This window comes from Mustela putorius, unplaced genomic scaffold, assembly GCF_011764305.1.
Source record: "Mustela putorius furo isolate JIRA1106 unplaced genomic scaffold, ASM1176430v1.1 tig00537303_pilon_pilon_pilon, whole genome shotgun sequence".
Classification (NCBI taxonomy): Eukaryota; Metazoa; Chordata; class Mammalia; order Carnivora; family Mustelidae; genus Mustela; species Mustela putorius.
This window is the reverse complement of record NW_025422441.1, coordinates 262,780-290,236: the sequence shown is the minus strand read 5'-3', so window position 1 is coordinate 290,236 and position 27,457 is coordinate 262,780. Positions and strand designations below refer to the sequence as shown.

The following is a 27,457-nucleotide window of genomic DNA, read 5'->3' as shown; positions in this document are numbered from 1 at the left end:
TCCGCCAGAGCACCAGCAGAGCCCAACACCGCCCAGTCTTTGGTGCATGATGAGACCCCGAAGGGAATAGAGAAGCGATGGGACGGAGGAGATGCAACCATGACGGCCCTCCCCGCGCCGGCAGGACCTGCACTCAGCACCGAGGAGGCAGGGAGCATTAATGCCTTGGGAAGGGGCAGCAGGAAACGGGGACAGGAGACAGCAGCAAGACAGCAGCAAGAACACGGTCCTGGGAGCGCGGCCGGCAGAGCCCCGATCTTCACAGGGGAACGAGGGGCCACCCCAGGAGCTGCGCACAGTGCCACCGGCGATACCCCCCAGATGGGCCTGTGGTCTTGGTACACTACCAGTCAGCGCCCAACAGGACATCTCCTTGGGGGAGGGGCAGACTGACCACTGTACATACGGAAGGGCCAAGGCGTGGGACGAGAGCGGGAAGGGGCGTGCAAAGGCCTGGAAGCCACCGGGAAGCCACCGCACGACTGTGCTCACTGTGCACGCAGACGCACGGATGGGGCACAGTCACAGCCCAGGCCACCTGTCTCCACAGAGAGCTGTGCAGTTAGAGACCCACTAATTCAAACCTTCGAACATCTAGAGGAGCTTCAGGACCTCACTCAGGAAAGGGTATCAAGTCAGACAGAGAAGACACAAAAGCACAGAGCGAATCAGTGAGACAGACTATGTTGGACTTTAAAATGTTTGTTCCTCAAAACCAACCAAACAATATGAAAAAGCGTGAGCACAAACTGAGACAAAATCTTCTATGTGTGTGACCCGAACACAACGGCTACCCAGAATACAAACGCAAGTCCACAAACCGGAAGGGTTAAGACAAATGATTCAGGGGTGCCTGGGGGGCTCAGTCGGTGAAGCGTCTGTCTTCAGCCAGGGTCATGATCCCGCGGTCCTGGGATGGAGCCCCGCGTCGGGCTCCCAGCTCAGCAGTAAGTCTGCCTCTCCCTCTCCCTCTGCTGCTCTCCCTGCTTGTGTTTTCTCTCTCTCAAATAAATAAATTCAATCTTTAAAAAAAAAAGACAAATGATTCATGGAAAGCAAGGACGAGAGACTACTCTAGAGGAAGGAAAGTGAGGAACCAAGACCGCACAGATCCCCCTTCTCCCCAGGTGCCGGGTAGGCGCTGAAGCGGCTGACCAGCCAGCAGGAAAACTCTGGGGGAGCGGGCTCACGCGCTGGGGCAGAGGACCTGGCATCCCCCCTGCCAGAGCCGGCAGCCACCGCGGGCCTCCAGAGCCCTGTGTGTTGGAAGACAACCTGGGCCCCAGGGGCACGGGTGCTGAGGGGGCGGGGCTGGCTGCCCCGTGTCCTGCCAGGTACTGGCTGTGCCCCAGGAGGCGCGTGAGCCGAAGGAGTCAGCTGTGCGGAGAGCGGCCCAGGACGCCGCAGGCCCACACGGCCTCAGTTACGTCAGGCTGAGGCCAGGCCAGGCCATGAAGAATGTGTGCAGAGGTCATCGGGGTCAACAGAAAGGCAGAAGCAGCCCCACGACTTGCGCGGCGCACGACACACGCTGCTGCGGACTACGGTGAAGGTGCTGCACGACGCGGTGGCATCTGGAGAGCGAAAATCAGAGCCACGTCACCCACGAGAGCCACTCCTCTATGCACAAGAGCTAAGCCGTGCGAGCGCTCCCCACAACCACAACGGACGGGAAGACTTGCCAGTGGCGACTTAAAAATCCAGGTGCACTAAAAGACAAGACTGACAAAGTATAAAGTAAAACGCTGTTTTCCGGGGCACATTCGGTGAAAACGTTATACTTGCAGTATAAATTACACGTAAGGGGCTCGTACCCTTCCCACACAAATCTGAACCCTAACCCCACAGAAGCGCCACAGAGAAATGGGAAAACGAGCTGTCCCACGAGTCCTGGCATCAGACATAAACCCAAGCGGCACTGAGACCCGGGCCGCCCCGAGCTCCGTCCAGGGGAGGCTGTGGGCAGCTGGCCGACACCTACGACCCTGTGTTCCCTCACCTGGATGCACCTGAAGACGAACCTCCAGCAACACCGGCGACACGGCCGAGCACTGTGGTGCACACGCTCCCAAGGAGGGAGGCCCGGAAAACCGCCTGCACGGGGCGTGCGGGGGCACAGAGGTCTGCATGTACCTGATGCGGTCTGTCTTCTGGAAGCACGTTAATGGCTTCCCTGTCTGAAGACAAATGAGGTCAGTAAGGAAAGGGAGAATGAAGGGAACGGTGACCCTCCCGTATTCCAGTGACCAGCGTGACCCAACAGAGGGGAGAAGGAGCCACGCCCAGAGTGGGACAGGACCCGGTACCCCTGTGCCTGCACAGACCGCACTCGGCGGGGCGAGGTCCGAAGAGACCCGCCTTCTCTTCAGTGTCACATCCACGGTCCGCCAACGCGGGCAAGCAGCTCGCCGACAATTTTCGGACACGTTACCGAACGAGCACGTGAGTCAGCGCGCTGAAGCTCTGGGCAGCAGAGTGGGCTGCAGGAGGCGAGGGGCCTGGAGCCCGAAGGAAGGGGCACCTGAGAGTCGTGGGCACGCGGGGGTGGGGCTCAGTGGCACAATCGGGGACAACGCCGGCGCCGAAGGACGCTGTGCGGGAACCAACTACAAACCATGCAGAGCAGAAAGAAATGTATGAGCCTGCGGCGAGAAGGAACCAACCCAAGCACGAGCAGGAGGAGGAGGCTCTTGTTCTCACGGTGCCGTGCACTGGCTGGGAGGTGTGGGGGGCTGCAGCTGGAGGTCAGTCGCATCCCAGGAAAGACCACGTAAGAAGCAGAACACCCACGCCAGCGAGGAGCAGGTAGGTGGACGTGCGCCCGCAGAGGGAGACTCTGAGAAGGGCGAGACATCACCGTGCGACATTCTGCTAAGAAATCGTCCAATCCAACCTAGCTCTCTGTTTGAGAAAGGGCCACTAATCGGGAGTCTAGGGGGCTCAGTCGGTGGAGCGTCTGCCTTCGGCTCAGGTCATGATCCCAGGGTCTGGGGATGGAGCCCCGCGTCGGGCTCCCTGCTCCACGGGGAGTCTGCTTCTCCCTCTGCAGCTCTCCCTGTCTGTGCATGTGTGCCCTCTCTGGCAAATAAATCAAATCTTTGTGAAAAATAACAAACGATTTTTTTTAAAAAAGGGCCACTACTGAGTGTCAATGTTGCACAGGCAGAGAGAGGGCAGCTGGGGAAAGCAGTGAGCTGCGCAGGGTGGGGTGTGCAGCCACCGGCAGGAGGACCCAGCGGCTGAAGAGCGACCGTGAGGCAGAGGACACGGGAGACCTGCAACCCCGCCCCCCACCAGATTCACTCACAGCCGTATCTCTCCAGCCCTGGGAGACTTGGAGACGTGGCCGTGTGTGACGGGAGGGGAGGTATACAGAGGCCACGAGGGTGAATCAGGGCCAGGGGACACAAGTGTTCAGTGCCGCGTTTCTGCTCCTGCAAGTTTTCTGTAAATATGGAAGTATTTCCAAATAAAACAAAAATATGAAAAAATAAAAATGATGAACTATGGTAACAGGCCTTGCCGTGGACTGATGCCTAGAGTGGGCCCGTGGACTTGGGTCGAGCCATGGCCCGCAGGGCATCTGAGACCCCGCACGAGAAGGCCTTCCCTCTGGGGTGCGTCTGTGGCAAGAAGCAGGGGCCACCCCTGGGGACGGGGCTTCCACGGGAGGACGTCCGATTCAGGAGCAAGCACAGAGCACGGCTGAGAGCTGCCGGTCCCGCTGGGAGCAGGTGGGACAGCAACACACCCCCACCACACAGCTGGGCAACGGGCCACCGTCACGTCCCCGAAAGGCAGGCACCAGCCTGCAACTTGGCCCGCGCAGACGGCCTCTCCTCACCTCGTGCTCGACCCTGCAACCCGGGGCTCCTGCGCTCCAGCGTCATGGCTCTCACATTCATAATCCCTTGTCTGGGACATCGCAGGCTTCTCCTGGCGACCCAGGTGGACGGAAGTCAGCGGCTCATCGGGGCTCCCCGCCAGCGTCAGTCAGGAAGGCACCACCCTGCGAGAGAGCAAACATCTCTAAGCACAGACGTTCCGGAAGCACCTTAGCGCGGCCCCGCGCACCGCTGACCACGAGGCACGGCCCGGCCCGCGGAGAGTCCCTCACCAGCCGGCCCGCCGCCTGTGCCAGGGTCCACCGCTCTGACGGGAGCGGGGACGCCACAGCTGCCCAGCGGGGCAGGATGCAGACACGTCTGCAGACAGCCGAGCCCCGCGCAGGCTCCCCTGACCTGTGACAAGGAGCGGACTTCGCAGACGCCTTGTTGTGCTGACGAGATGCATGCACGGAACAAACGGCCCCGACCCCTGCCGCAGCTCGCCCACAGAAGTCTGCTCTAGATGGACGCCGAGACGAGCTTCCTAAGAGTGGAACAACTAGGCTCTCAGCAAAAATGTAGAAGAAAATGTCTGTAGTCCTACAGCAGCTTCTGGTATCTTAATCAGACATCAGAAACCCACTGACCACAAAGAAAAATTAATAAATGGACCACAGTAAAATTAAGAGCCCCTGTTTGTCAAGGCACCACTGAGTAAAAAGGCAAGTCTGGAATGGGAAGTGTCTGTAGGAGCGCGCACTTATCACATCCGTCAAAGGGGACACAGGACTAATCCAGGACACATACGACATTCCTAGAAAAAGGCAGAATCCAGTAGAAAAATGGAGAAAAGAAGTGAGTACATACTTTAGAACAAAACCCAGTACTTATATGGTTAAGAACACACGGAAGCAAGCTCGACCTCTACAGTCATCAGGAAACTGGTCTGCGATCCACAGCATAGAGGCGAACTGTATTTTTTTTTTAAGATTTTATTTATTTACTTGAGAGAGAGACAGTGAGAGAGAACATGAGCAAGGAGAAGGTCAGAGGGAGAAGCAGACTCCCCATGGAGCTGGGAGCCCGATGCGGGACTCGATCCCAGGACTCCAGGATCATGACCTGAGCCGAAGGCAGTCGTCCAACCAACTGAGCCACCCAGGCGCCCGCGAACTGTATTTTAACTACGCCAACCAAAATGGCCGAAGTGGGAAAGAAAAACCACCACGTGCTGGCAAGGGTGTGGAGGCTCATCAGGGCCTCGGGAGATGGGCTAACCCGCTCAGGACCACAGTGGGCAGTACTGCCCAAACCTGCACATACCCCGGCCCCCACGGAGGGCTTCCCCTGCCCGTGGCAAGGGCTGGCAGAGACCCGCACACAGCGATCCCTGAGCCCCGGTCCCAAGAGCCCACACGGGAAACTGCCCAGTGTTCATCACGGCAGAACGCACCCTCCGAGCTCGTGCAGGCGTCTCTCGCCGGGAGAAGACAGTCCGAGGCCGAACACAATCAGATGCACGTCAAGTTCCCAACCAGGCAGGGAAGGCTCCAGGCCGGGGACCAACGGCGGGGCCCAGAGGGCACGGCCACGTGAGGTCCCGCTTGGGGCCGTCATGCCAGTGTTGGTTCATGAAAGCTCAGGAGCTTCATGCCCAGGCTCTCACGTTTTTTTTGTTTGTTTGTTTTTGTTTTAAGATTTTATTTATTTGTCAGAGAGAGAGAGAAAGAGAGAGAGACCGCACAAGCAGGGGGAGCCGCAGGCAGAGAGAGAGGGAAGCAGGCTCCCTGCTGAGAAACAAGCCCCACACAGGACTCGATCCCAGGACCCTGAGATCATGACCTGAGCCAAAGGCAGACACCCAACGACTGAGCCCCCCAGGCGCCCCGCTCACACTTTTCTGTACACATGCATCACTTCAGGAGAAAGCCCGCAGGAATCAGGAGCAGAAGAGTCGCTGGGGACACTGTCCGCACCCCAGCTGGTACCAGGACAGGACCCTCCCAGCAGAGGCTGACCCACAGATCCCCACTATGCTAGTCAAGGGGAAATAAAACAGATTCAAAGCACCAGGTGGGGCACAGCTGGCCAGGGGCCCGAGAGGGGAGATTACAGACCAGTTGCACACTTTCTCCAAGGCCCAGAGAACGGGACACCACAGGTCAACCTGACCGCATTCGGCTCATGAGCCAGAGATGACCCACCCGGAGGAGAAGCTCTCAGCCTCCTCACTTCTGCCACTTGAATATCCGTACAGTTTTTATTTAAATACTTAAAAATACTGGGAATGCCATTTTTAAAAAAAGAGCCTGGGTGGCTCAGTTGGTTGAGCCACTGCCTTTGGCTCAGGTCATGATCCCAAGGTCCTGGGACCAAGTCCCGCATGGGGCTCCTTGCTTGGCAGGGAGCCTGCTTCTCTTGCTGCCTCTACCTGCCTCTCTGCCTGCTTGTGGGTACTCTCTCTCTCTATCTCTGGCAAATAAATAAAATCTTTTAAAAAAATAAAAATTAAAAAAAAGAGAGAAAGAAAGAAACTTAAGTATTTCTAAGTCCCTGTCTCTCTGGGCGAAAACAAGTGACCTTCTCATATGGCTTCAACATTTAAGAAAAATACTGAGCAGTGTCAATAAAATTCTGAAAAACTAAAAATTATATACCATAACCTGAAAGCAACTCAAACTAACCATCTCCACCTGTGTCACCCTTTCTTTCCTTGTCCTACCCTTCAGGGCTGGTCCAGAGCAGAAGGCACAGCAGGTGGCACAGAGAACCTCCAAGGCACGTGACCAGTTTTCTTCGCTCCGGAATCCACCCTGTGTCGTCCCCTCCAGAAAGCCTCCTCCAATCTGGGACAGAAGCCGCGTCTCGGGCTCCGAATGCCCCAGACACCAGGACATCCGCCCAACTTTGCTCTTCATTTCTGAAATTGTTTTAATTACTCCAGCTCGTCTGCATTTCCTTATGCATTTCTTCCTGTACCCCTCTGCCTGCTTTCGCTCTCAGGATAATACTAGCCGAACAAAATGAACCCCCTCAGTTCTCTGGGGGTTCGTGTGGACCGGCTGTCATCTGTTCCGCAAACGTTTGGCATAATATGACTGCAGGGCCGTCTGGACTTGTCCTTTCCTTTGTGGGAAGGATTTTAACCACGATTCTGATGTGCTTGGTAAAGACAGAGCGGACCAGGTCTTAAACTTCCTGAGTCAACGGCAGTGGTTCTGCCTTCCGAGGCATTGGCCGTTCCACTCCAGCCAGCAGGGTCCCCGGCACACAGCTGACACGTCATTCTTCCAGTACCCTCTCAGGGGCAGTGTAACCCGTAGTGACGCCAGCTCTTCTGTTCCTGATGTCCGTGATTTATGTTTTCACTCTTCCGCCTTATCTGGCCGGCCAGAAGTTTGTCAATTTTATTGACCTTGTTAAAAAAAAAAAAAAAGTGTGTGGCTACATCAGTTTTGTGTCTTTTCTGCTTTAGTTTCCACTTTGATCTGAATTATTTCCTTTCTTTGCAGTCTTTTGGATTTATTTTGTTCTTCTTTGGGGGGGTTTAAGGTAGAAGTTGAGTGTTTGGGACTTTTTCTTTTTTTTTTTAAAGATTTTATTTATTTATTTGACAGACAGAGATCACAGCAGGCAGAGAGAGAGGAGGAAGCAGGCTCCCCGCTGAGCAGAGAGCCCGACGTGGGGCTCGATCCCAGGACTCTGAGATCATGACCTGAGCCGAAGGCAGAGGCTTTAACCCACTGAGCCACCCAGGTGCTCCTGGGACTTTTTTAAACCCTCAGTCTAAGTCAGGCATTTAGTGCTGTGAAGCCCGCCTTAGAGCACGGCTCCCCCAGCATCCCACAGATTCTGACTGTTTTTCACCCAATGCAAAACCTTTCCAATTTCCCTGTGCATTTCTCCTCTCCCTCGTGGATTACAAGGAAGTATATGATTTACTCTGCCAGTATGTTTATTGGTTTCTAACATAATTCCATTTTTGTCTGAAAAAATTACAATGCAGACAAACGATGTATCTTGGTAAACATTTCAAAGGCGCTGGAAAGACCGTTGGGTCGAGTGCTCTGTGAACAGCAACCAGGTCAGGGGCTGGCAGCGACAGTACTAATATTCGGTTTACTTAGTTTCCCAGTTACAAAGAAAAGGGCACCAGAAGCAGCAACTGTAATTGCAAATTTGCCTATTTCTCTGCCGTTCTATCAGGTTCTGTCGCATGTGTTTTGTAGCTCCGCTATTAGGTGTGGAAAATCTATGTTGTCTTCTTGGCAAAATTACCTCTTCATCATTATGAAGTATCTTCACCTGGTAGTTTTCTTTGCTCTGAAATCGGTATATTTGATATTATTACAGCAATTCCCCCTCTCTCCCCATTAGTGTTAGAATGGTACCTCTCATGCCTTCTTACTTTTAACCTATTTGTGTCTTTACATTTAAAGTGGGTTTCTTGTAGCCAGCATGCATTTGGGTACAGCTTTTTCATCCACTAATTTTTTTTTTAAGTATTTTATTTATTTACTTGACAGAGATCACAAGCAGGCAGAGAGGCAGGCAGAGAGAGAGGAGGAAGCAGGCTCCTCGCTGAGCAGAGAGCCTGACGTGGGGCTCGATCCCAGGACCCTGGGATCATGACCCGAGCTGAAGGCAGAGGCTTAACCCACTGAGCCACCCAGGCACCCCTCATCCACTAATTTCTGCCTTTTATAAAAGACTGACTCGAGAGCAAGCGAGCATGTGTGCGCACACAAGTGTGGGGAGGAGCAGAGGAGAGAATTTCAAGCGGACTCCCTGCTGAATGCAGATCCCAACGTAGCACTCCATCCTTCGACCCTGAGATCATTAACTGAGCTGAAATCAAGACCCAGACTAACTAGCTGAGCCTCCCAGTCACTCCAATTTCTACCTTTCACTGGGTGCTTACGCCATCTAGATCTGTGATCATTGACACGGCTGGCTTGGAATCTACCGTTTTGCTACTTTTTAAAATTTGTTTCATCTGTTCCTTGTTCCCCCTTCCCTCTTTTTTGCTTACTTTTGTATTAAGTATTTCATGTGATTCAATTTTATCTTGACTGCTAATTTATCAGCTGTAGGTAATTTATTGTTTTGCTATATTAGTATATGCTTTTGGGTTTACAGTGTTTGTATTTAATTTATCATAATCTACCTTCAAGGGAAATCACACGACTTCAGACGTGGGTTTGCCGTTTCTCCTGTCCCGCACCGCCTGCCATTCTTGCCACAGACCTCACTCTCTATAGACTATAACCGCACCCCTACTCTTATTGCTCTTATTTATGTTTTAAAGAGATTTAAGTAACAAGACAGTATATACATATCTATATTTAGCCACATGACTGCCATTTCCAGGGGTCTTCATTCTTTTGGGTAGATCTTGATTTCCACACAGTTTCATTTTTCTGTGGTCTGAAGCCTTTACTGCAGTTACTGTAACCCTGCCTGTGGTGAAGGTCTGCTGGTAATGAATTCTTTCAGCTTTTGTACATCTGAAATAGCTTCATTTTGCCTTCATTTCACAATGTATTCACTGGCACAGGGTTCTGGGCTGGCTGCCCCCAGTCTCCTCACCCACACTTAACAAAGAGAGACTGCCATTATTTGCAACGTGGCTCCTCTGTATATAATAGGTCTTGTTTTCTAGCTGCTTTTAAGACTTTTCTCTTCATCACTGGCTTTGAGCAATTTGATTATGATGCACCTTGTGTAGCTGTATTTGTGTTTCTCGTGTTTAGGGTTTGTTACGATCATTTAGGCTTTATAGTTTTCACCAAACTGGGAGGCATTTTAGGCAGTATTTATTCAGATAGTTTTTCTGCACCCTTCCCTTCCTAATGGAAACTTACACAAATCTTAGTTTCTGCCAGGTGTCCCACAGTTCAGTCTTGCCTTTCTGTTTATTTCAGAGTACATCTCCTCTCCTTTAGTTTGGATAGGTCTTACTGCTTTGTCTTCAAGTTCAGTAAGCTTTTCTTCTGCAGTGTCTAATCTGTTAATACCATCCCACAAGTTGCATTCAGATATTTCAGTTTTTTTTTTCTTTTTTTAAGATTGTATTTATGTGTTGGTGCGGGGAAGAGAATGCAAGCACACAGGCAGGGGAGCAGCAAGGCAGAGGGAGTAGCAGGCTCCCTGCTGAGCAAGGAGCCTGATGCAGGACCCCATCCCAGGACCCTGGGATCATGATGCACTCGCTGAAGGCAGACACTTAACTGACTGAGCCACCCAGCGTCAACATCCTCAGACCTTTTAGTCGCAACTCCGTAAGTTTAATTTGGATCTTTTTGCAGTTCAGTATCTTTACCAAGTCCCTACTCAACACGTCTAGTGTTTCCTTTAGCTTCTTGAACACATGGAATATAAGTATAATAACTTCGGAATTCCTATAACTATTCTGGAGCTGTTTTGGGGTATGGTTACTTGGGAACCATGTAAACCTTCAGTTCTTGCTTCTAACACTGGTTATGAGCACCAGAGCAGTATTTATCAATGGCTAATTACTCTCCACTGAGTAGTCTACCCCATGCCCTGTGAATTATGAAGACTTCTGAGCACCATCCCTCCAACCCTTCTCTGGGATTCTCTCTCGTCTCTTGATAGCTTCCTCATACCCACGTGGTCCCTGCCACTCTGTAGGAAACTACTGGCACTGTCCCACAAGCCTCTGAGTTCTCTGCTTGTGGCATTCTTTTCTGCTGTTCTCTCCTGCAAACGCCATTGCCATGGCCACCTGAGACTCTAAGCTCCATCTCTTAAACTCAGAGGCTCTGCTAGATACTGCATCTCTGCAGCACAACCTGGAAACTCCCTGCATGCAGTGAGCTGGGAAATCATTCAACTCACCCCGTTTGACTCTCACCTAACAGGAATCACTGTACTTTGTCACCTCATACCCAAAAGTTAGAAAACGAGGGTTTCATAAATATTGTCCAGCTTTTTCTTAGTTCCTGGTGAGGGGTAAATATTACTGTTACTCCATTTTGTGAACAGGAGGATGCCCAAGTACTTTTGCTTGGTATTGCATAATTACACAGATTAAGCATGACAACTGTGATATTTACTTTCCCTCTCTCACCAGAGAAGAAGCAACATGAGGGCAGAGATATTTGTTCTGTTAACCACTGCATCCTTGACACAGAATAATCAAACATGTACTGAATAAACACACTCTTTAATCACTTGGAGTTTACCTTAGCATACTATATAACTAAGGAATAAAAATGTTTGTTCTACACTATGCAATGTAGGATTCCAAATTCCAAATCCAGAAAACACAAAACTATATTAATGGTACAAAGACTGCGGCTACCAGTGCAGGGGGGGAGGAAAGTTGAATGGGGGCCCACAGGGGTTTTCTTGGAGGTGGGGGGGGTGAAACTATTCAGCATGATACTGCCTTATCTGACACTATACATTTGTCAAAGCCATGGAAATTTACCGCAAAAAGAGTGAACTTTAACATGTGCAAGTCTGTTTATTTGTTTTTAAAGATTGTATTTATTTATCTGACAGAGAGATAGAGAGAGCACAAGTAAGCAGAGAGGCAGGCAGAGGGAGAGAGAGAAGCAGGTTCCCTGCTTAGCAGGGAGCCCAATGAAGAGCTCAATCCCAGGACCCCAGGATCGTGACCCGACCTGAAGGCAGACGTTTAACGAACTGAGCCACCCAGGCGCCCCAATGTATGCAAGTTTAAAAGAAAATAATTTAGGAGGTCAAGGGTTCTCAAGATGCAGCACAGCGTAGGACAAAAAACCCAGCTGTACTGCAAAGGAGCGGGTGGAGGGAAAGATGCTGACCTGAGTAACTGTTTTTTTAAGATTTCTTGATTACAGAGAGAGAGTGTGTAAATGCACGCACACACAAATGTGGGGAGGGGAATGGGCGCCTGGGTGGCTCAGTGGGTTAAGCCGCTGCCTTCGGCTCAGGTCATGATCTCAGGGTCCTGGGATCGAGTCCCGCATCAGGCTCTCTGCTCAGCGGAGAGCCTGCTTCCCTCTCTCTCTCTCTGCCTGCCTCTCCATCTACTTGTGATTTCTCTCTGTCAAATAAATAAATAAAATCTTTAAAAAAAAAAAATGTGGGGAGGGGAAGAGAGAGAGAATCTTCAAGCAGCTCCCCACTGAGTGCAAAGCCTATCTTAGATCTTGATTCCAGGACCCTGAGACCTGAGCTGAAACCAAGTCGGACACTCAAATGACTGAGCCACCCAGGTGCCCCTGGTTGACTTTAAAGAATAAGTTGGTTATAAGGTTCATGGAAAAGGAACTGCATACAGGCACCATCTTTAGTTCATAAAGTCACTTCCCAAGAATATGGGTCTCCAATCCTGATACCACTACAGGTGTATACAGGAACTGAACAATTCAGCAAAAGCATGGAGAGAAGCCTGGGATGACCCTTGTGGCGATGAATCAGGGGAGACGAGAGTCAGAACTCTCGTTCAGTGTAAAACACATACAGATAGCGGCACTAGGAGAGATCTGTGTGTGCATACAGGTCAGTGTGCACACGCGGACGGCTATGCCTGGAGAGAGGTGTGTTGTGTGTGCGCACACACAGATTTCCTGGCTGTCAGCTGAGAGGACCTAGAAACAGCATCCATCCGTGGCAAGGATCATACCCAGTGCCCAGCTCTTGGCCCTAACAGCATTCTCCAGTAAAAGGACCCAGTAATCCTTGGAGACAAGATGAGTCTACAGCATCCCACTGAGGCAGTAAGTAACAAAGAGCTAAAATGGAAACAAAGCCCACAGTGATAGGGTCTTTTAAAGGGCTGACGGAGCTCCCAATGACCAAAGCTGCAGCATGGGTTGGGGGCGGGTACGTCCTCGTGGGTGACAACCTGAAGGATAAAATAAACATCTGCAAGTCCAGACGGTATAAATAAACGATCAACTCGGGACACCTGGGTCTCGCCCAGTTGTTAAGCATCTGCCTTTGGCTCGGGTCATGATCCTGGGGTCCTGGGATCGAGCCCCACATTGGGCTCCTTGCTGAGTGGGGAGCCTGCTTCTCCCCCTCCCACTCCCCCTGCTTGTGTTCCCTCTCGCTGTGTCTCTCTCTGCCAAAATAAATAAATAAAATCTTCAAAAAAAAAAAAAAGACTAAATAACCAAGTGGGGAAAATGGACAAATGTCCAGCAGAAGAGCAGTCTGGGTAGACACTCTGCTTCCAGGTACATGACCTTCCTTCTAAAGCTGCTGAGCGGAACACCTGGCAGACACCTCCTCCAGGTGGGGCACCCATCCTGAAGCCATGCCGGCTCAGAACCAAGTCCTGGAGAGCCTTTCTTCACCCGCACCCTGCTGCCTTCACTCCACTGCCTTCCAGAGCAGAGCGGGTGAGGCGGGCGGGACAACGGACTCCGTTCCTCTTCTGCTGCTGGTCATCTCAACATCCATTTTGTCCAGAAACCTGATGTGCCCTCTCCGTGTACAAAGCCAGCCTTCCTCCCCGCCAGGAGGCCCTGGATGCCGTCTCTGCTTGGGGCTCCGCACACCCATCACGACCACACGGAGCCTCCCTGCATTCTTCTGGTGCAGCTTCTCTCGGGCCACCTTTCTGTTTCGTTCTCTCCATGCGGCTCCTTCTTTCCCAGCAGCCTGTCCTCTGGAGGACGAAGTCTTTTTCAGCAGCGTCCAAGCCGCCATCTGCTGTTGTTGCTGACGGGGCCCTCGTGCTGGTGACGGGCTGTCCTCAACTTCCTTTCTCAGCTCTGCCAGCCCACTCCCCCCACTGCTATCTCATCTTTCCTTTGATCTCTTCGCTCATGTACTTTAAATTTCCCGTCTTTTAGTACACAGAAAATATTGTCTGAACGTCTCTCCCGACGTCTGTTCCCTTCACCCACCGCTCAATGTGCTCTTTCCCTCCTTCTTCCTTCCTTAGTCTCTACATAAAGGCCCACGCTGTTCCCTGGTTACTGCTCTTTTTTTTTTTTTTTTAAGATTTTTATTTATTCATTTGACAAATAGAGATCACAAGCAGACAGAGAGGCAGGCAGAGAGAGGGGGAAGCAGGCTCCACTCTGAGCAGAGAGCCTGATGCGGGGCTCAATCCCAGGAGCTGAGATCATGACCTGAGCCGAAGGCAGAGGCTTAACCCACTGAGCCACCCAGGCGCCTGACTGCTCATCTTTTAAACAAGAAAAGGAACAGCCTCAAGCCAGGGTTAACATTCCAGAATCCTCTATCACCAACTTTTCTTTTTCCCCAGCCCTGCCCTGGATGAGTTTCTGGTATTAGGACATTTTTGGTTTTCAAGGGACAGAAATGGCTGAGACCCCACAAACGCAGGGCTCCCAAGAAGGCCTCGGGCCGATTCCTCTCCGTGCCGTGCTCAGGCTGGCCACCCTTTCAGGCAGGCTGGCTCTGTGGACCACACAGCAGCACCCCCAAGCTTCTTCCCTGGGGTCTAACAAGAGAGTCTCCCAAAGGCTTCTGAGCAGCAGCAGGGCGGCGTCAGCCCGAGGGAGTCCCACCCACTCTCCTTCAGGGCTGGGCATCAGTGTGCAGCCAAGGCCCAGGGGAGCCGAGGTCTCTCCTGGGCCCACAGTCGGTGGGAGACAAGACCTGAGGAGTCACGAGGGTCAGCAGCCCCCTGGTGAGCTGCCGATCGCCCTCTTTTTCCCCACTTCACTCCTGAAGAGTCCAGATCTTGCAGGAAATGGTGGCCAGGCACCTGTGCCCGTGCCAGCTTGCCTCCCTCACTAGATGCCCCCATGTGGGGTCCCCCCACAGCCCAAAGTGCTGTCGGCAGGGTCTCTGAAACCCTCTTAGTGAAGGACGAGCTGATCAGAGCTCGGGCTTTCACTCCTCTTCCCCGTCGGGCGATGTCCTACTCCCGCTACGGCCGACCCTTGAATTCAATGTAGATTAAAGCTGGTACTCTGTTTTTCATTCTTTTTGTTCATTTCAGGGAGTTTCAGGGAGGGAAGTAGAATCAACAAGTCTTTAGTCAGCCATCGTCTCCAAAAGGCCCAAGTTCCATTCTCAATGCTGTTTTGAAGACGTTTTCCAAGCTGGAACAATGAGTGCATCTCAGTCTCATGTTCTGGAAGCCTGGCTCTAAGCTGGAAGCACAATGGCCCATTCTCCACCCACAGTGACCAGGACAGGCTGGCATTTCCCGTCTGTGCCCCCTGCATGGCTCATCGACCCCCTCCAAAGGAGGGGCCACACTGTCACAGCTAAGAGACCATGACCCGACCTGCCAGTCGTGGCATCAACTTGTGAGTCAGGACCAGCTTTTCAAACTTCTGGAAAAGGGTGTCAGACTGCACCCTCCCCAGTAGGCACACTTGTTTGGAGCCCCTTGGCTGCAACAGAATGGGGGTCCCTGAGGGTGGTGCTGGTCTGAGGGCTTGGAGAGCGGCCACCCTGGGGACAGCACTTGGCAGCTGCCGAGCCGCAGGAGGCCACGCCACTGGCAGTCAGGACACAGAGCCGAGATGGGGTGTGGAGACCCTGCGGTCCTTGTTGTCCTGGGCTTGTCTCACCGACAAAATGGCACTGAGGCCCCCAGAGGACGTTGAGAAAGAATAAAATTTGTATCATACATGCATGTGCTCGTGGTCAGAGCTGAGAAGCCGGCCTATGACCAGAACTGCCCGATGCCCGGCTCCCACTTGCTCCCAAGCCCTCCACGAGCACAGATGACCCCACCGGGTTCTGAGAGGGATGAGTACAGCTGGGAAGGGGCTTTGTGACACATGGGGCAGCAGCTCTGGGTCCTTTGATCACCCTTCCTGAGCCCACAGGTAGGGGCGCCCGCCAGCTACCAGGTGATGGGAGACACCAGCCAATGACCTCAGTGCCCCCCCACCCCCACCAGCAGCTGGGGTCAGCACAGGATGGTGATGGAGTAGATGTTTTTCTTCTTAAAGCTTGATTTTTTAAGAATACCCTAAACTACGGGGTGCCTGGGTGGCTCACTGGGGTATTCACCTGACTCTTGGCCTCGGCTTGGGTCTCAATCTCCAGATCGTGAGTTCAGGCCCCATGCTGGGCTCCGTGTGCTGAGCAGGGCCCACGTGACACACACTGGCCAGCAGTGCCGACCTCGGGAGGCCAGGCTCGCCTCAAGCCAAACCCCGAGAAAACAGGAGGAGCCACGAGGGAAATAAACTCCTAAAAATACTGCAGGATGACTAGAAATACAGAAGGGCAGCTGGCCACCTGGCCCTCCAGGTGCGTGGGCACCACCGCACCGGGTCCCAGACCCAAGGAGGCCTCGCCTCGGAGTGGCGCAGTCTGAGACTGTCTTCTCACGAAGGCTGTTTCTCCACCTGCTTTCGTGTGTTCCATTTCTCTAGTTTTATGGTTTTCTCATTTGCACTTATTTCTAAAATAGTGTTTCCAACAGAACACAATGTTTTCGTTTCCACGAGTGGTCACAGCAGTACTGCTCAGGAAGCCCTGACACCAGCCAGCTGCAGGCCCTGGTGCTTCCTGGGGCGAAGTCTGGCCCGTGCACTGCGGGGCAGCCGGGGCCCAGGCCCACCGGCCCTGCTCTTCTCTTCCCCGCTCGGGGACTCTGCAGGCCCCTTAGAAGACAGCTGACTTCACCACGTGTTCATGTGCCTTCTGGGACTCTCTCCAGGAGTACAGAGGGGGCTCCTGGCCCTGGGGCTCAGTGCTGTCCTCGTCCTACCTGTGAGCTCCTCGCACACTGTCCTGAGGCAGCCCCCCCGCCACCCCCTGCAGCAGGCCCAGGGCCTGGAGAACGTCAGAGCAGGCACACCTCTCAACAAGGCCTTCAGCGCACAGCAGCCCACAGCTCATGCAGACGGACGGTGGCCCCCTGCTCAGCAGGTCCTGGGAGCCAGGCCAGGCAGACCGCAGTCTGGGTGACAGGATCGCCACGCAGAGAAACGGTGCCTGGTGCTCACTGAGGGTGCCAGGGCTGGCCCCACAGCCTGGACTGGGTCCTGCTCCTCATCAGCGCCTCACTGCCCGGCCTGCGGAAGAGTGCCAGCACAGTGCGGACAGTGAGTATGTATGTGCGAAGACTCACCATGAGGTGACGACAGGTGTCCTTGGCTGAGTTCCGGGCAGCAGCACGCACGTCCACCCCCCATGGAGCCTTAACCATGGAGGGCGTGACTGTCCTTCCCTCCACCTCAGGAGTCAGGTCCTGCTCAGGGTCCAGGAGCCCCCTCTGTACTCCTGGAGAGAGTCCCAGAAGGCACATGAACACGTGGTGAAGTCAGCTGTCTTCTAAGGGGCCTGCAGAGTCCCCACCCCACAGTCCTCACCCCACAGATGAGTGGAGGATGGCCCAGGGTCACCCGCTGGCCCAGGCCTGCCCCGTGCAGATGCTTCGAGCCGTGGGCGGCCGGGGGGTGGGGGGGCTGGCGCCGCTAGACGACTGGTGGGCGGGGGCACACCCAGAACAGGACGAAATGCTGGCACCCGCACACCGTGTTGTGGGGGTGCCCCAAATCGCACTATAGGTCTCCAGCCATCCCCTCCCCCCAAGGGCAGCGGCTCGCTCCTCTCCACTCCATACTGCGGGGAAAGTTCCAGGCATGAGTGGGTGACGAGGTTCTCGATTCCAACATTCTACATGAGCCCCGGAACAGAAGACGCTCTGTGCTGGCTCTGGCTGGGGGCTGAGAAGGAGCCCCAGGAAGCGGCAATCTGCTCCTGATGCCAGCAACGCTCCGAGGTCCGAGCTTGGGCACCTCTGACGGCGTCCACAGAGCAGCCCCACACACGTGCGAGTGTGGCCCAGGGCAAGGTGGGTCCACCTGCAAACTGCTCCTTCCTCTCTCGGGCACCCCTGCACCTGGTCCTGCCCCCAACCTCTCCAGGAAAGACTCCCATGCCTACGTCTTGGAGGGGACGGTGACTACAGGAGAGGGCAGAGGCCATGGCAGTGCTGGGGGTCCTGAGGTTCCCCAAAGCCACAGCCACCAGTGGGACCCTTGTGTCAGAGACACTAAACAGCATTCTCCGTTCACTGGTTCCTGTCCAGACAGAAAATGCCAAAGACAGGAGCCACCTGCCAGGACGTTGCCCTGCCCCACCCGCCTGGCCTGTCCCCCTGGCGAGGACACCCGGATGCCACTTGGAACCAAGCAGCTTGCATAGGGGACCCTCTCACGCCCTGTGAGTCTGTGCTCTAGAACAGCCTCCCTCAGTATCTCCCCAGCCCCACGGCTGAAAGGCCAGCAGACACTCCCGAAGGCCACGTTCGCCAATTCCCACAAACAGACAAACACACGCGGCGGGACAGAGCCCAGCAAAGAGGAGAGTCAGGCGGTGAAACAGCATTTCATGAGCAGCCCCAGCGGGCCTGCATCTATGTGGTGGGAAAGTTCCCCTAAAACTGAGAGAACCATGAGCAGCACCAAGTTCTCGGGTCAGCTAAATCACATTTCAGAAAGAGGAATAAAATCAAATCCTTTTCAGACACAGCAACAACAGCCAGACTTCCCATGCACAGACTCCACAAGCACTGACTGCTGAAGACCGCTGCTGACCAAGGTGGGAGGGTGGGGACAGAAGACCCTGGGAGACAATGACCACTGGCTACAAGCTCTCCAAGGAGGTAAAATGACATTTCTGTCCAAACCATGACAGCTGATTCGGCAAATCAGAGTCATTCTCAGGCCCCAAAGCAGACCAGAGGTGCTGAGTGGCCACAGACTTCCTTATGCGCAGGATTCAGAGTGTACAATAAAACATTAATCAAACACTAGAGAAAACCGGTAATCGATCCAACAAAAAGCAAGATAGAAAACACTAGAAGGATGTAACCAGAAAAGAGACCTGAGCCCTGTCCAGCTGTGTGTGGTGCTGGCCGCCACTGCTCACAACTCTGCTGGGGTCCGCACAGGACCCCAAGTGCAGCGGGGTCTGGGAGCCACACCCTCCGCCCTGAGTGGGGCTGTGGGGCTTCTGCTGCCTCGGAGGGAGTCGCTTCCAGTTCCTCGCTGGACGTTCCAGAAAACCGCAGAGCAACTTGAGAAACATTTCACCAACGGAGACCATCAGAGGCTCCTTCCTGCTCTGTCCGAGTTACAGAAGGGAAAGCGGCTTCCTGGAAGCAGAAGGGCCAGACCGAGCCGAGTGTGGTGCCGGACGCCAGGGCCCATGGGAGAGGGAGCCACGCCCTGCTCCGACACAGAAGACGGGCCTACAGCACCTACTAGAAACATTTTTACAGGAGAGACTTCAATTTTTGTCAGAATAATGAACCAGACAGCTTGCTCAACACTCTAGAAGAGACCAAACAAACAACATTATGAGGGTTTTAAATGAGGTGAGTCACCCATGTCCAGTGCTTAAGATGCCGGTCTCCTTCTATGCAACCAAGAAAGAGCATTCAGTGGCCAAAATCCTTGCCAAGAACAACTAGAAAACCAAATTAAAAAAGACTTTTTTCAAAGATCTATTTATTTATTTGTGAGACAGCATGTGGGGAGGGTGGGTGGAGAGGGAGAGAGAATCTCAAGCAGACTCTGTGGAGCAGGGATCCGGGCTCAGGGGCTCGATCTTCTAACCCCAAGATCATGACCTGAGCCAAGAGTCGCCGCCCGACCAAGTGTGCCTCCTTGGCAACCCCCAATCTTTTTAAAAGAAGTCTATTTAAAGTCAAGGAAATGCTACCGTGCAGGCAGGACCCACGTGGCCAAGAGCCTAGGAGACCACAGGGGAAAAGAGGGGGCTCCTGCTCAAGGGGGCCTGGGCACCAAGGGTGGAGACCAGCGGACTCAGCACTGGTGTGGCCGTGGGGCCTGCCGGGAGCCTGTCTGGGCCACACTCTGGGACTCACAGGGCAGGCCTGGGCTTTAAGGTAACTGTGACTAATGGATTCAGGAAAACAGAAGACAAGATTTAGAATTTCAGCAAAGTAATGGACTCTAAAGGAAGGGCTCAAAGGCAAATCTGAGAGCTGGAAAACGCAGAAAGGGAGGCTGGCCCCACCAGCTAGCTCAGTGGTGGACGGATACAGCAGAGACAGCCCTGTCCACTGGAAGAAAGGCCACCCACTGGGTCCACACAGAAGCAGAGAGAAAGGGAAAAGCCAGAGAGAAACAGACGTGTAGAAAGACACTGCGCCCAACAGGAGGTGCACAGGGAGACTGACACAACACCTAGAAACGTGACAGCTGGGGACCGCCCCCAAAGACGAGCCGTGGAGCTACTGGGAGCACCACCGAGCACACAAAGAGCCAGACGAGAGCCACAGAGACCTCCAGGCTCCATCCAGGCGGCTAGCCACACTCGACCAGGGCCGCCCCACCTCTCCTGGAGCAGCAACCCTGAGGACAGGCTGTTCTTAGCTACGCTTTCCAACCTTCTGTTCAAAAGCTGGCCAGTCCTTCTAGGGAGATCCAAGTACCCCCAGCCTCTCCCAGAAACCCACTCTCACCCCCCGCACACGGGTGCTGTCCGCCCCGTTCCCTCCTCATTCTGCACCCACAGCAGCACCCTCGGTTCCCCTCTCCCACCTCCCCTAGCACCTGGCTGCTCACCAAAAATCTCAAGTTCCTTCTGTCTCCTCACCCCAATCACACCAACCCCAGACTGCTCAAATACCAGCTGATTTTAGTGGAGAATGAGCAGTGACATGGGAAAGGGCTGGGGAACGCAAAGGAAACAGGGCGAACCTGCAGCCGGATCACCTGGGCAGGTGCAAACCGTTTTCACGGTTGGGGTGGGGGTGGGGGCAAGGGACACATCAGGACGGGAACAGGAGACCGAGCAAAGAGGAGCTGCAGCCTGGGCCCACCCAGCTCCCTCCAGCGAGCGCCTCACGTCCCCCGCGATGCAGAGGACGTGGGGGCTCCCAAAGGCCAGGTGGGCAGCAGTGCCAGAGAAGGTGCCAGAAGGAGGCTGCGGGAGCAGACCAGTCGCCTGAGGCCTCTCCCGTGATCCCGTGCACACGCCGGCCGCCCTCTGCACCGCTGTCCCTCCCCAAACCGCCCTCTCCTGCGATCAGAGGACCAAGCTGCCACGCGCCTTGCTGGGGTTGAGCCTTCCCCACTGACTACCTTGTGTCAGTCAAGAAGGATGGGGCAAATTCTGAGGTATCTGATGGTTTCAATGGGTTGAAAAAACACTTCACTGGAAGAACCTTCCATCATCATTGTTAACAGAGCTTCCCGGACTTCTCTAAGAAGTCCGAAGTCATCCTGATTCTTGATATGCAAAGTGACCTGTTTCTCTTTCCGAGCGTCCAGAGTCTCCTGTTTGTCCTTGGTCTTGGGGGGTTTCAGGCTGACGGGTCTGACTTTACACCGCATGGGGCACGCGGTGGCTCTGCAGCGTCTGCTTCTGACTTTGCTGGTAACTTTCCGTCACGCACAGTCTCTCTCTCCTGCCTCTGAAACGGCTTCCATCCCAGGGCTGTGCCTCCCAGCCCTTAAACATGCTTCTCTCCCATGCCCCAGTTCTACGTCCTGCTTTCTGGGAGACTTCCAACCTTGGCCTGCCGCCTACGCTGCTGTGGCTCAGTCTCCCTGCTTCCGAACCCCGCAAAGACTCATCACTTCATGCGGTGCTTCGATTTAGACACATGGTTATCCCTGTTCACATCTCATTTCTTCTAAAATCACTTTCCCGGGTGCCGGGGGTAAGGGCGTGCTCAGTGGGTCAACCTTCTGCCTTTGGCTCAGGTCATGATCTCAGGGTCCTGTGATCCAATCCCAAGTTGGGCTCTCTGCTCAGCAGGGAGCCTGCTTCCCCTCTGCCTAGTTGTGATCTCTATCAAATAAATAAATAAATAAATTCTTAAAAAAAAGATAGGTAGTTCAGTTCATGGTTACAGGTATAAATTTGTACTTATGTCAGAAAACCCAATCAACATTTTCCTCAACACAACACGCAGGAAAACACTTAAAGATGCATTTCAAATCCAACTAGAAGTCTCAATTGCACATGCATGTCTAAAAAGTACGCCAAGTGCCAACTGGGATTGTGCTGCGTAGACTCTGCTGACACGGGGCCCCCGGGCCCACCGCAGGGAGGGCGGGAGCCACACGGCAGGCCTCCCAGTCATCTGGAGATCAGGGACCCGAGTTTCACCACCTCACAAGATGGCCTGCTTCTTGTGTAAGGGTGTTTTAACCAGAGTTTTAATTATGTTTTAGGAAAATGGTTGATTGACATAATGAATTACTTTTTCCCATTGAATATGATGAAAAATAGTGTTTTCATGCGGAATGTCTGATTTTCAGGATAGGTTACCAGTGTTAAGTGAAAAAACACTTGACTACTTGCTCTGTGTAGAATATATCCCAAGTGTTATGTGAAAATACTGAAAACCATCCCTGCTAAAAGAAGATTCAAGAAATCCGTGCCCTGTTAGAGGCTCCCTGACACCAAGGACTTGTAAAACCCAGAAAAGGTCAAACAAGCTGCCCTTGCTTTCTTTCTCTGCCTGTGGCCCTGCTCACTGTCATACAGAAGTTGATCAAAGAGATGGCAGTTTTCAGGGCAAAATTACAAAGCAACGTTTCGATACAGATCTAATAACAAAAAGTGTGTTAGTATTGCAGGACAGAACAGTGGGGTTTTTTTGTTGTTTTAAAAGACTTTTATTTATTTGACACAGAGACAGAGAGACCGTGAGAAAGAAAGCACTACAGGGGGCAGTCGGGGAAGGGCGGAGAAGCAGGCTTCCGACTTGTGGCTCCATCCTAGGACCCCGGAATCATGACCTGAGCCACAGGCAGCAGCTCAACTAACTGAGCCTCCCAGGTGCTACCCCGCCGCTCCCCGCCCCCCCCCCGCCAAAAAATACTCTTAAAAACTTAGCCCAACTTTTCATTTCACTGTTTTTGATTTTAGTATCTCCTTAGTGTGGTTTTACCTCATCAGACTTTAGTGCGTGGGATAAAACGGTGGGACAATCTCATTCTCTGTCTATATGGGCATTATTCTATTTTTTTTTAAGATTTTATTTATTTATTTGATAGAGAGAAATCACAAGTAGATGGAGAGGCAGACAGAGAGAGGGGGGGAAGCAGGCTCGCTGCTGAGCAGAGAGCCCGATGCGGGACTCGACCCCAGGACCCTGAGATCATGACCTGAGCCAAAGGCAGCGGCTTAACCCACTGAGCCACCCAGGTGCCCCTATTTTTTTTTTTTTTTAAAGACTTCATTCATTTATTTGACAGATCGAGATCACAAGTAGGTAGAGCAGCAGGCAGAGAGAGAGGAGGAAGCAGGCTCCCCGCCGAGCAGAGAGCCCGATGCCGGGGCTCGATCCCAGGACCCAGAGATCATGACCTGAGCCGAAGGCAGATGCTTAACTCACTGAGCCCCCCAGGCGCCCCTATTTTTTTTACTTATAAAAATTAAATTCACAATTAACTGTATTTTTCTAACTTCCATAATCTTTGTACTTATCCCACTTAAGTACAAAAATTCAAAACACAATTCTTCTAATAAACCATAAGAGGCATACCTCCAGAACAAAGCAAGTATCACACAAAAGTTACTCCAGTGAATATGTTTGTTTCCCAGTTCATATAAAGTTATCTTTACACTGTACTGTCATCTATTAAGTATGCAGTAGAAATGATGTACATAACCTGACATAAAAAATACCTTAACGCGGGACGCCTGGGTGGCTCAGTTGGTTAAGCCTCTGCCTTCGGCTCAGGTCATGATCCCAGCGTCCTGGGATCGAGTCCCACATCGGGCTCCTTGCTCAGCAGGGAGCCTGCTTCTCCCTCTGCCTCTGCCTGCCATTCTGTCTGCCTGTGCTCGCTCTCTCCGCCTCTCTCTCTGATAAATAAATAAAATCTTTAAAAAAAAAAAAAAGATTTTTAAAAAATACCTTAAAGCATCTGCCTTCGGCTCTAGTCATGATCCCGGGGTCCTGGGATCGAGCCCCATGTCAGCTTCTCCCCCTGCTTGTGCTCTCTCCCTCTCTTTCCCTGTCAAATAAATAAAATCTTTTAAAAAATATCTTATTGTTAAAAAAATGCTATTATCTGAACTTTCAGGAGCTGTCACCACTGATCACAGATCACTGTAGTGAGTATAATGGAAAAGTTTCTAATATTGCAATTATCAATATATGACCCACAGACATGAAGTGAGCAAATGCTGTTGGAAAAAAATGACACAGATAGACTTGCCTGATGCAGGGTTGCTACAAACTTTCAATATGTAAACAAAAACAAAAACAAAAACATAGTATCGGCAAAGTGCAACAGAGTGAAGATAAGAAGATAAGATGTTCCTATATTTAATTTTAAAAGTTAAATGCTAGAGCGTCTGAATGACTCCGCTGGGCATCTGCCTTCTGCTCAGGTCATGATCCTGGGGTCCTGGGGTTCAGTCCCATCTCAGGCTCCTAGCTCAGAGGGGAATCTGCCTCTCCCTCTGCTGCTCCCCCTGCTTGTGGCTCTTGTTCTCTCTCTCTCAAATAAATAAATATCTTTTTTAAAAATTAAAAAATTAAAAGTTAGATAAATATGCAATTTTGGAGATGCCCTTCTAGCTCAGAAACTGGTTCCCTGTGTGCATGGGCACCTCAAGAAACCGGTGGTAGGGGGTCATTTATCTTTGGGGTCTCCCTGGGCACCAACTCTCACAGAAACTATCTGGGAGGTGGTATGTGAGAGGCTCCTAAGGCCCGGGGATGCACGTGGAAAGCCCACACCCCTTCCAGTTCCTGGGGCCAGCCTGTGGCATGGGGATCCCTAAGTGGAGCACTGGCCCACAGGACCTCCAGGCAGCAGAAACTGGAGGTGATGCCCAGGAATACAGGGAAGGCACCTCTGGGAGAAAACACCATGTGGCCTCCATGCCCAGCTAGCCCTTGCAGGAACAAAGGCCACAGCGTGAGCAGTACCTGTTGGGTCCCTCCACCCCAGCCGTGCTCACATGTACAGATTCCCTGACCTCACTCACTGCTGCCCAGCGCCCCACCACTCCCCTTCCCCTTAAACACAGCCTTTGTTCCTCTAAAAGCAGGTTGGGAGGGTTTATTTAAGAAGCAAACCCAGGAACCCAAGCTCCTGCCACACACAGAAGATGGCTCTACGAGACTGGACAGCGTCCCTGAGGCAGAGGCTGGCTGTTCCCAGGACATGGCTGTGGTAGGAGACCAGAAGCCTGGGGACGCCATCGGCCACAGCTGCAATCTGCAACCTGGAGGGTCACAGCTCCCCCACGTGTCCCTGTGACACCGGCAGCCGTGCGACGCCCTTGGCCTCTCCACTTCCACACCACCAAGCAGCTCTCCAATTCCTGCAGACCAGTGCCCTACAAACCTGACTCAATTCAGATCCATCAACCAGCCACGGGCATCAGATCCCACAGGTTAAGGATTTGGTCCCACGAGGCAGCCCCCACTTCAGACGCCAGCTGCAAGTCTGGGTTATCACTGGGTCTTCTGACCAACTGGGCTAGAATTTAAGCCGGAGGTCCCGACAACCCCCTCCTCAGGTTCCGCTAACCCTAGAGGGTTTGGTGCTAGAGGGTTTGGTGCCAGAGGGGCCCAGAGAATGCAGGAGCCAGTCTACCCGCTAGATTACCAGCTTACTACAAAGGATAGGAATCAATAGCCAGATGGAGAGATACACCAGGCAAGGTCCCAAACGAAGGCGATTCTGTCTCTGTGGAGTCTGGGGTGCACCACCCTCCCGGCACACAGATGCATCCCGGTTCACGCACTCAGAAGCTCTCCAAAGCCTGTCCTGAGTTTTTAACGAGGCATCATTAGCAGGCATGACTGATGAAATCACTGGCCATCGGGGACTAGACTCCATCTCCAGCCCATCTCCCCTCCCCTGAGGTCAGGGGTTAGGAACCAAAGTTCCAACCCTCTAATCCCATGACTGGTTCCCTGGCCACCAGCCCCCATCGCGAGGGGCTTTCCAAAAGTCCCCTCTTTAATGCCAGAGGCTCACTTCACCTTGACAGCCCCAAGGCAATTTCAGGAACCGCGCCAAACACCAAACATGCCACCAAAGATGCTGCCACTACTTACTGCTTCGGAGATCCCAAGGGTTTTGGGAACTGTGAGTCAGAACCCCAGAGATACCAAACATTTATGATGGTCAGTCACGGTGACAGCACGTTCACCATGCACCCGCCCCGCAGGGACTGAACTCTCTCTGGCCCCAGCGACAGACCTACGATGGCACTCAGTGCTGTCTCCGGCTGCCGGGGCTGCAGTAACTTGTCACAGCAGCACAGAACCAGCGAGCAATCCCTCCCCCTTGAGAAGTTTTGCCGTTGTCATTCCTCTTATGTGCTGTCCCTCTCTCGTTACCCCTTCCCTTCAGATATCCCCGTATTAAAAACCGCGACTGAGCGCGCCCGCCCCTTTGCTCTGGCTGATGCAGTCCCCACATGTGCCATGACCATGGGCTCCACTTCCTCACCTTCCCCCATCCCAAACCCTCACCTGTGCTGCCACCACTCTGCAGGCCCAAGAACTTCCAAGGTACTGACTGGCGTTAATGTCACTGAAGGACCAAGACCTCTTCAAGGTGAAGCTTCACGCACATGTGACAGAAGAGAAAGCTGGTAAAATGGACTTCATCAAAATTCAAAACTGTGGGGATGCCGGTGGCTCAGTAGGTTGGGCATCTGCCTTTGGCTCAGGGCATGATCTTGGGGGATGGAGCTCTGTGTCCGGCTGCTGCTCAGCATGGAGTCTGCTTCTCCCTCTGCCTCTCTCCCCCTCCCCACCCAGTTCGTGCTCTCTCCCTAAAAAAAAATTCAAAATTGTGCTTCAACTGACATCGTTAAGACAGTGAAAAGACAAGCCACGGACAACAAAAGTGCCTGCAAATCACATATCTGGTGAATAATCTGTATACACAATGGCTGAAGACTCAGTAACAAGAAGAAAAACAGCCCGGGCAACTCTCCTGGGTCCCCTCCCTCTTCCGGAGCTTTGTACTCTCAATAAGCGTGGCTTCACTGTCACTCACAAGAAGAAGAAGAAGAAGAGAAGGAGGAGGAGGAGGAGGAGAAAAACTCAATTAAAAACCAAGCAAAGAGTATGAATAGACATTTCTTGGAAGAAGACATACGAATGGCCAGAAAGCAAATCAAGATGCTCATCATCACTGGTCATCAGGGAAATACAGACCAGAACCACAGTGTGATGCCAGCTCATACCCCCAGGACGTCTGTCACCAAGCAGGTGGACGACGACAGGAGTGGGGGGATGTGCACAAGTAGGGGCACCCATTCACAGCTGGGGGGCATGCACGATGATGCGGCCTCTTTGGAAAACAACTGGGCAGTTTCTTAAAAAGTTAAAACATAAATTCACCACATGACCCAGCAACTGCACCCCGAGGTCTGTAGGCAAGACCCACAAAAACAGGTTTTCCCACGAAGACTGAGCACTCACAGCGACACCACACCCCAGAGCCAAGCCTGGAAAACCCCGTCGTCCACCCTGCTGAGGACGGACACCACAAGGTGGATATCATTACAACAAGACGCTCGAGCAATCACGTAGCCCTTCACCAAAAAAGTGCCATGTGGTGTGACTGCACTTACACCAAACGTCCAGAACAAACACGGCTGCAGAGACAGAAGGCAGGGAAGTTGCTGCCTGGCCGTGGCAGGAACAAGCCTCACACAATCGTCTGGGTCCTGCGGATGCTCTGAGACTGGCTGTG

At 52.8% G+C, this 27,457-nt stretch overlaps 1 protein-coding gene across 4 annotated transcripts in view; it reads right to left on the bottom strand.

The window, feature by feature from the left end:
- The window catches only part of ARHGAP39 (Rho GTPase activating protein 39), a 96,497-nt gene that overhangs the window by 49,701 nt on the left and 19,339 nt on the right, over positions 1-27,457 (bottom strand). For 2 of the 4 annotated variants that reach the window (XM_013049424.2, XM_004779378.3), the window contains exons 1-2: positions 3,845-3,998; positions 2,000-2,177 (exon numbers count right to left, since the gene is read on the bottom strand). In XM_013049424.2, the coding sequence (XP_012904878.2) occupies positions 2,000-2,177; positions 3,845-3,905 (239 nt within the window). In that variant the 5' untranslated portion in view covers positions 3,906-3,998. Of the gene's footprint in view, positions 1-1,999; positions 2,178-3,844; positions 4,010-27,457 lie in introns of those variants that run through there. The other 2 variants (XM_045074047.1, XM_045074048.1) reach the window with 1 other exon arrangement.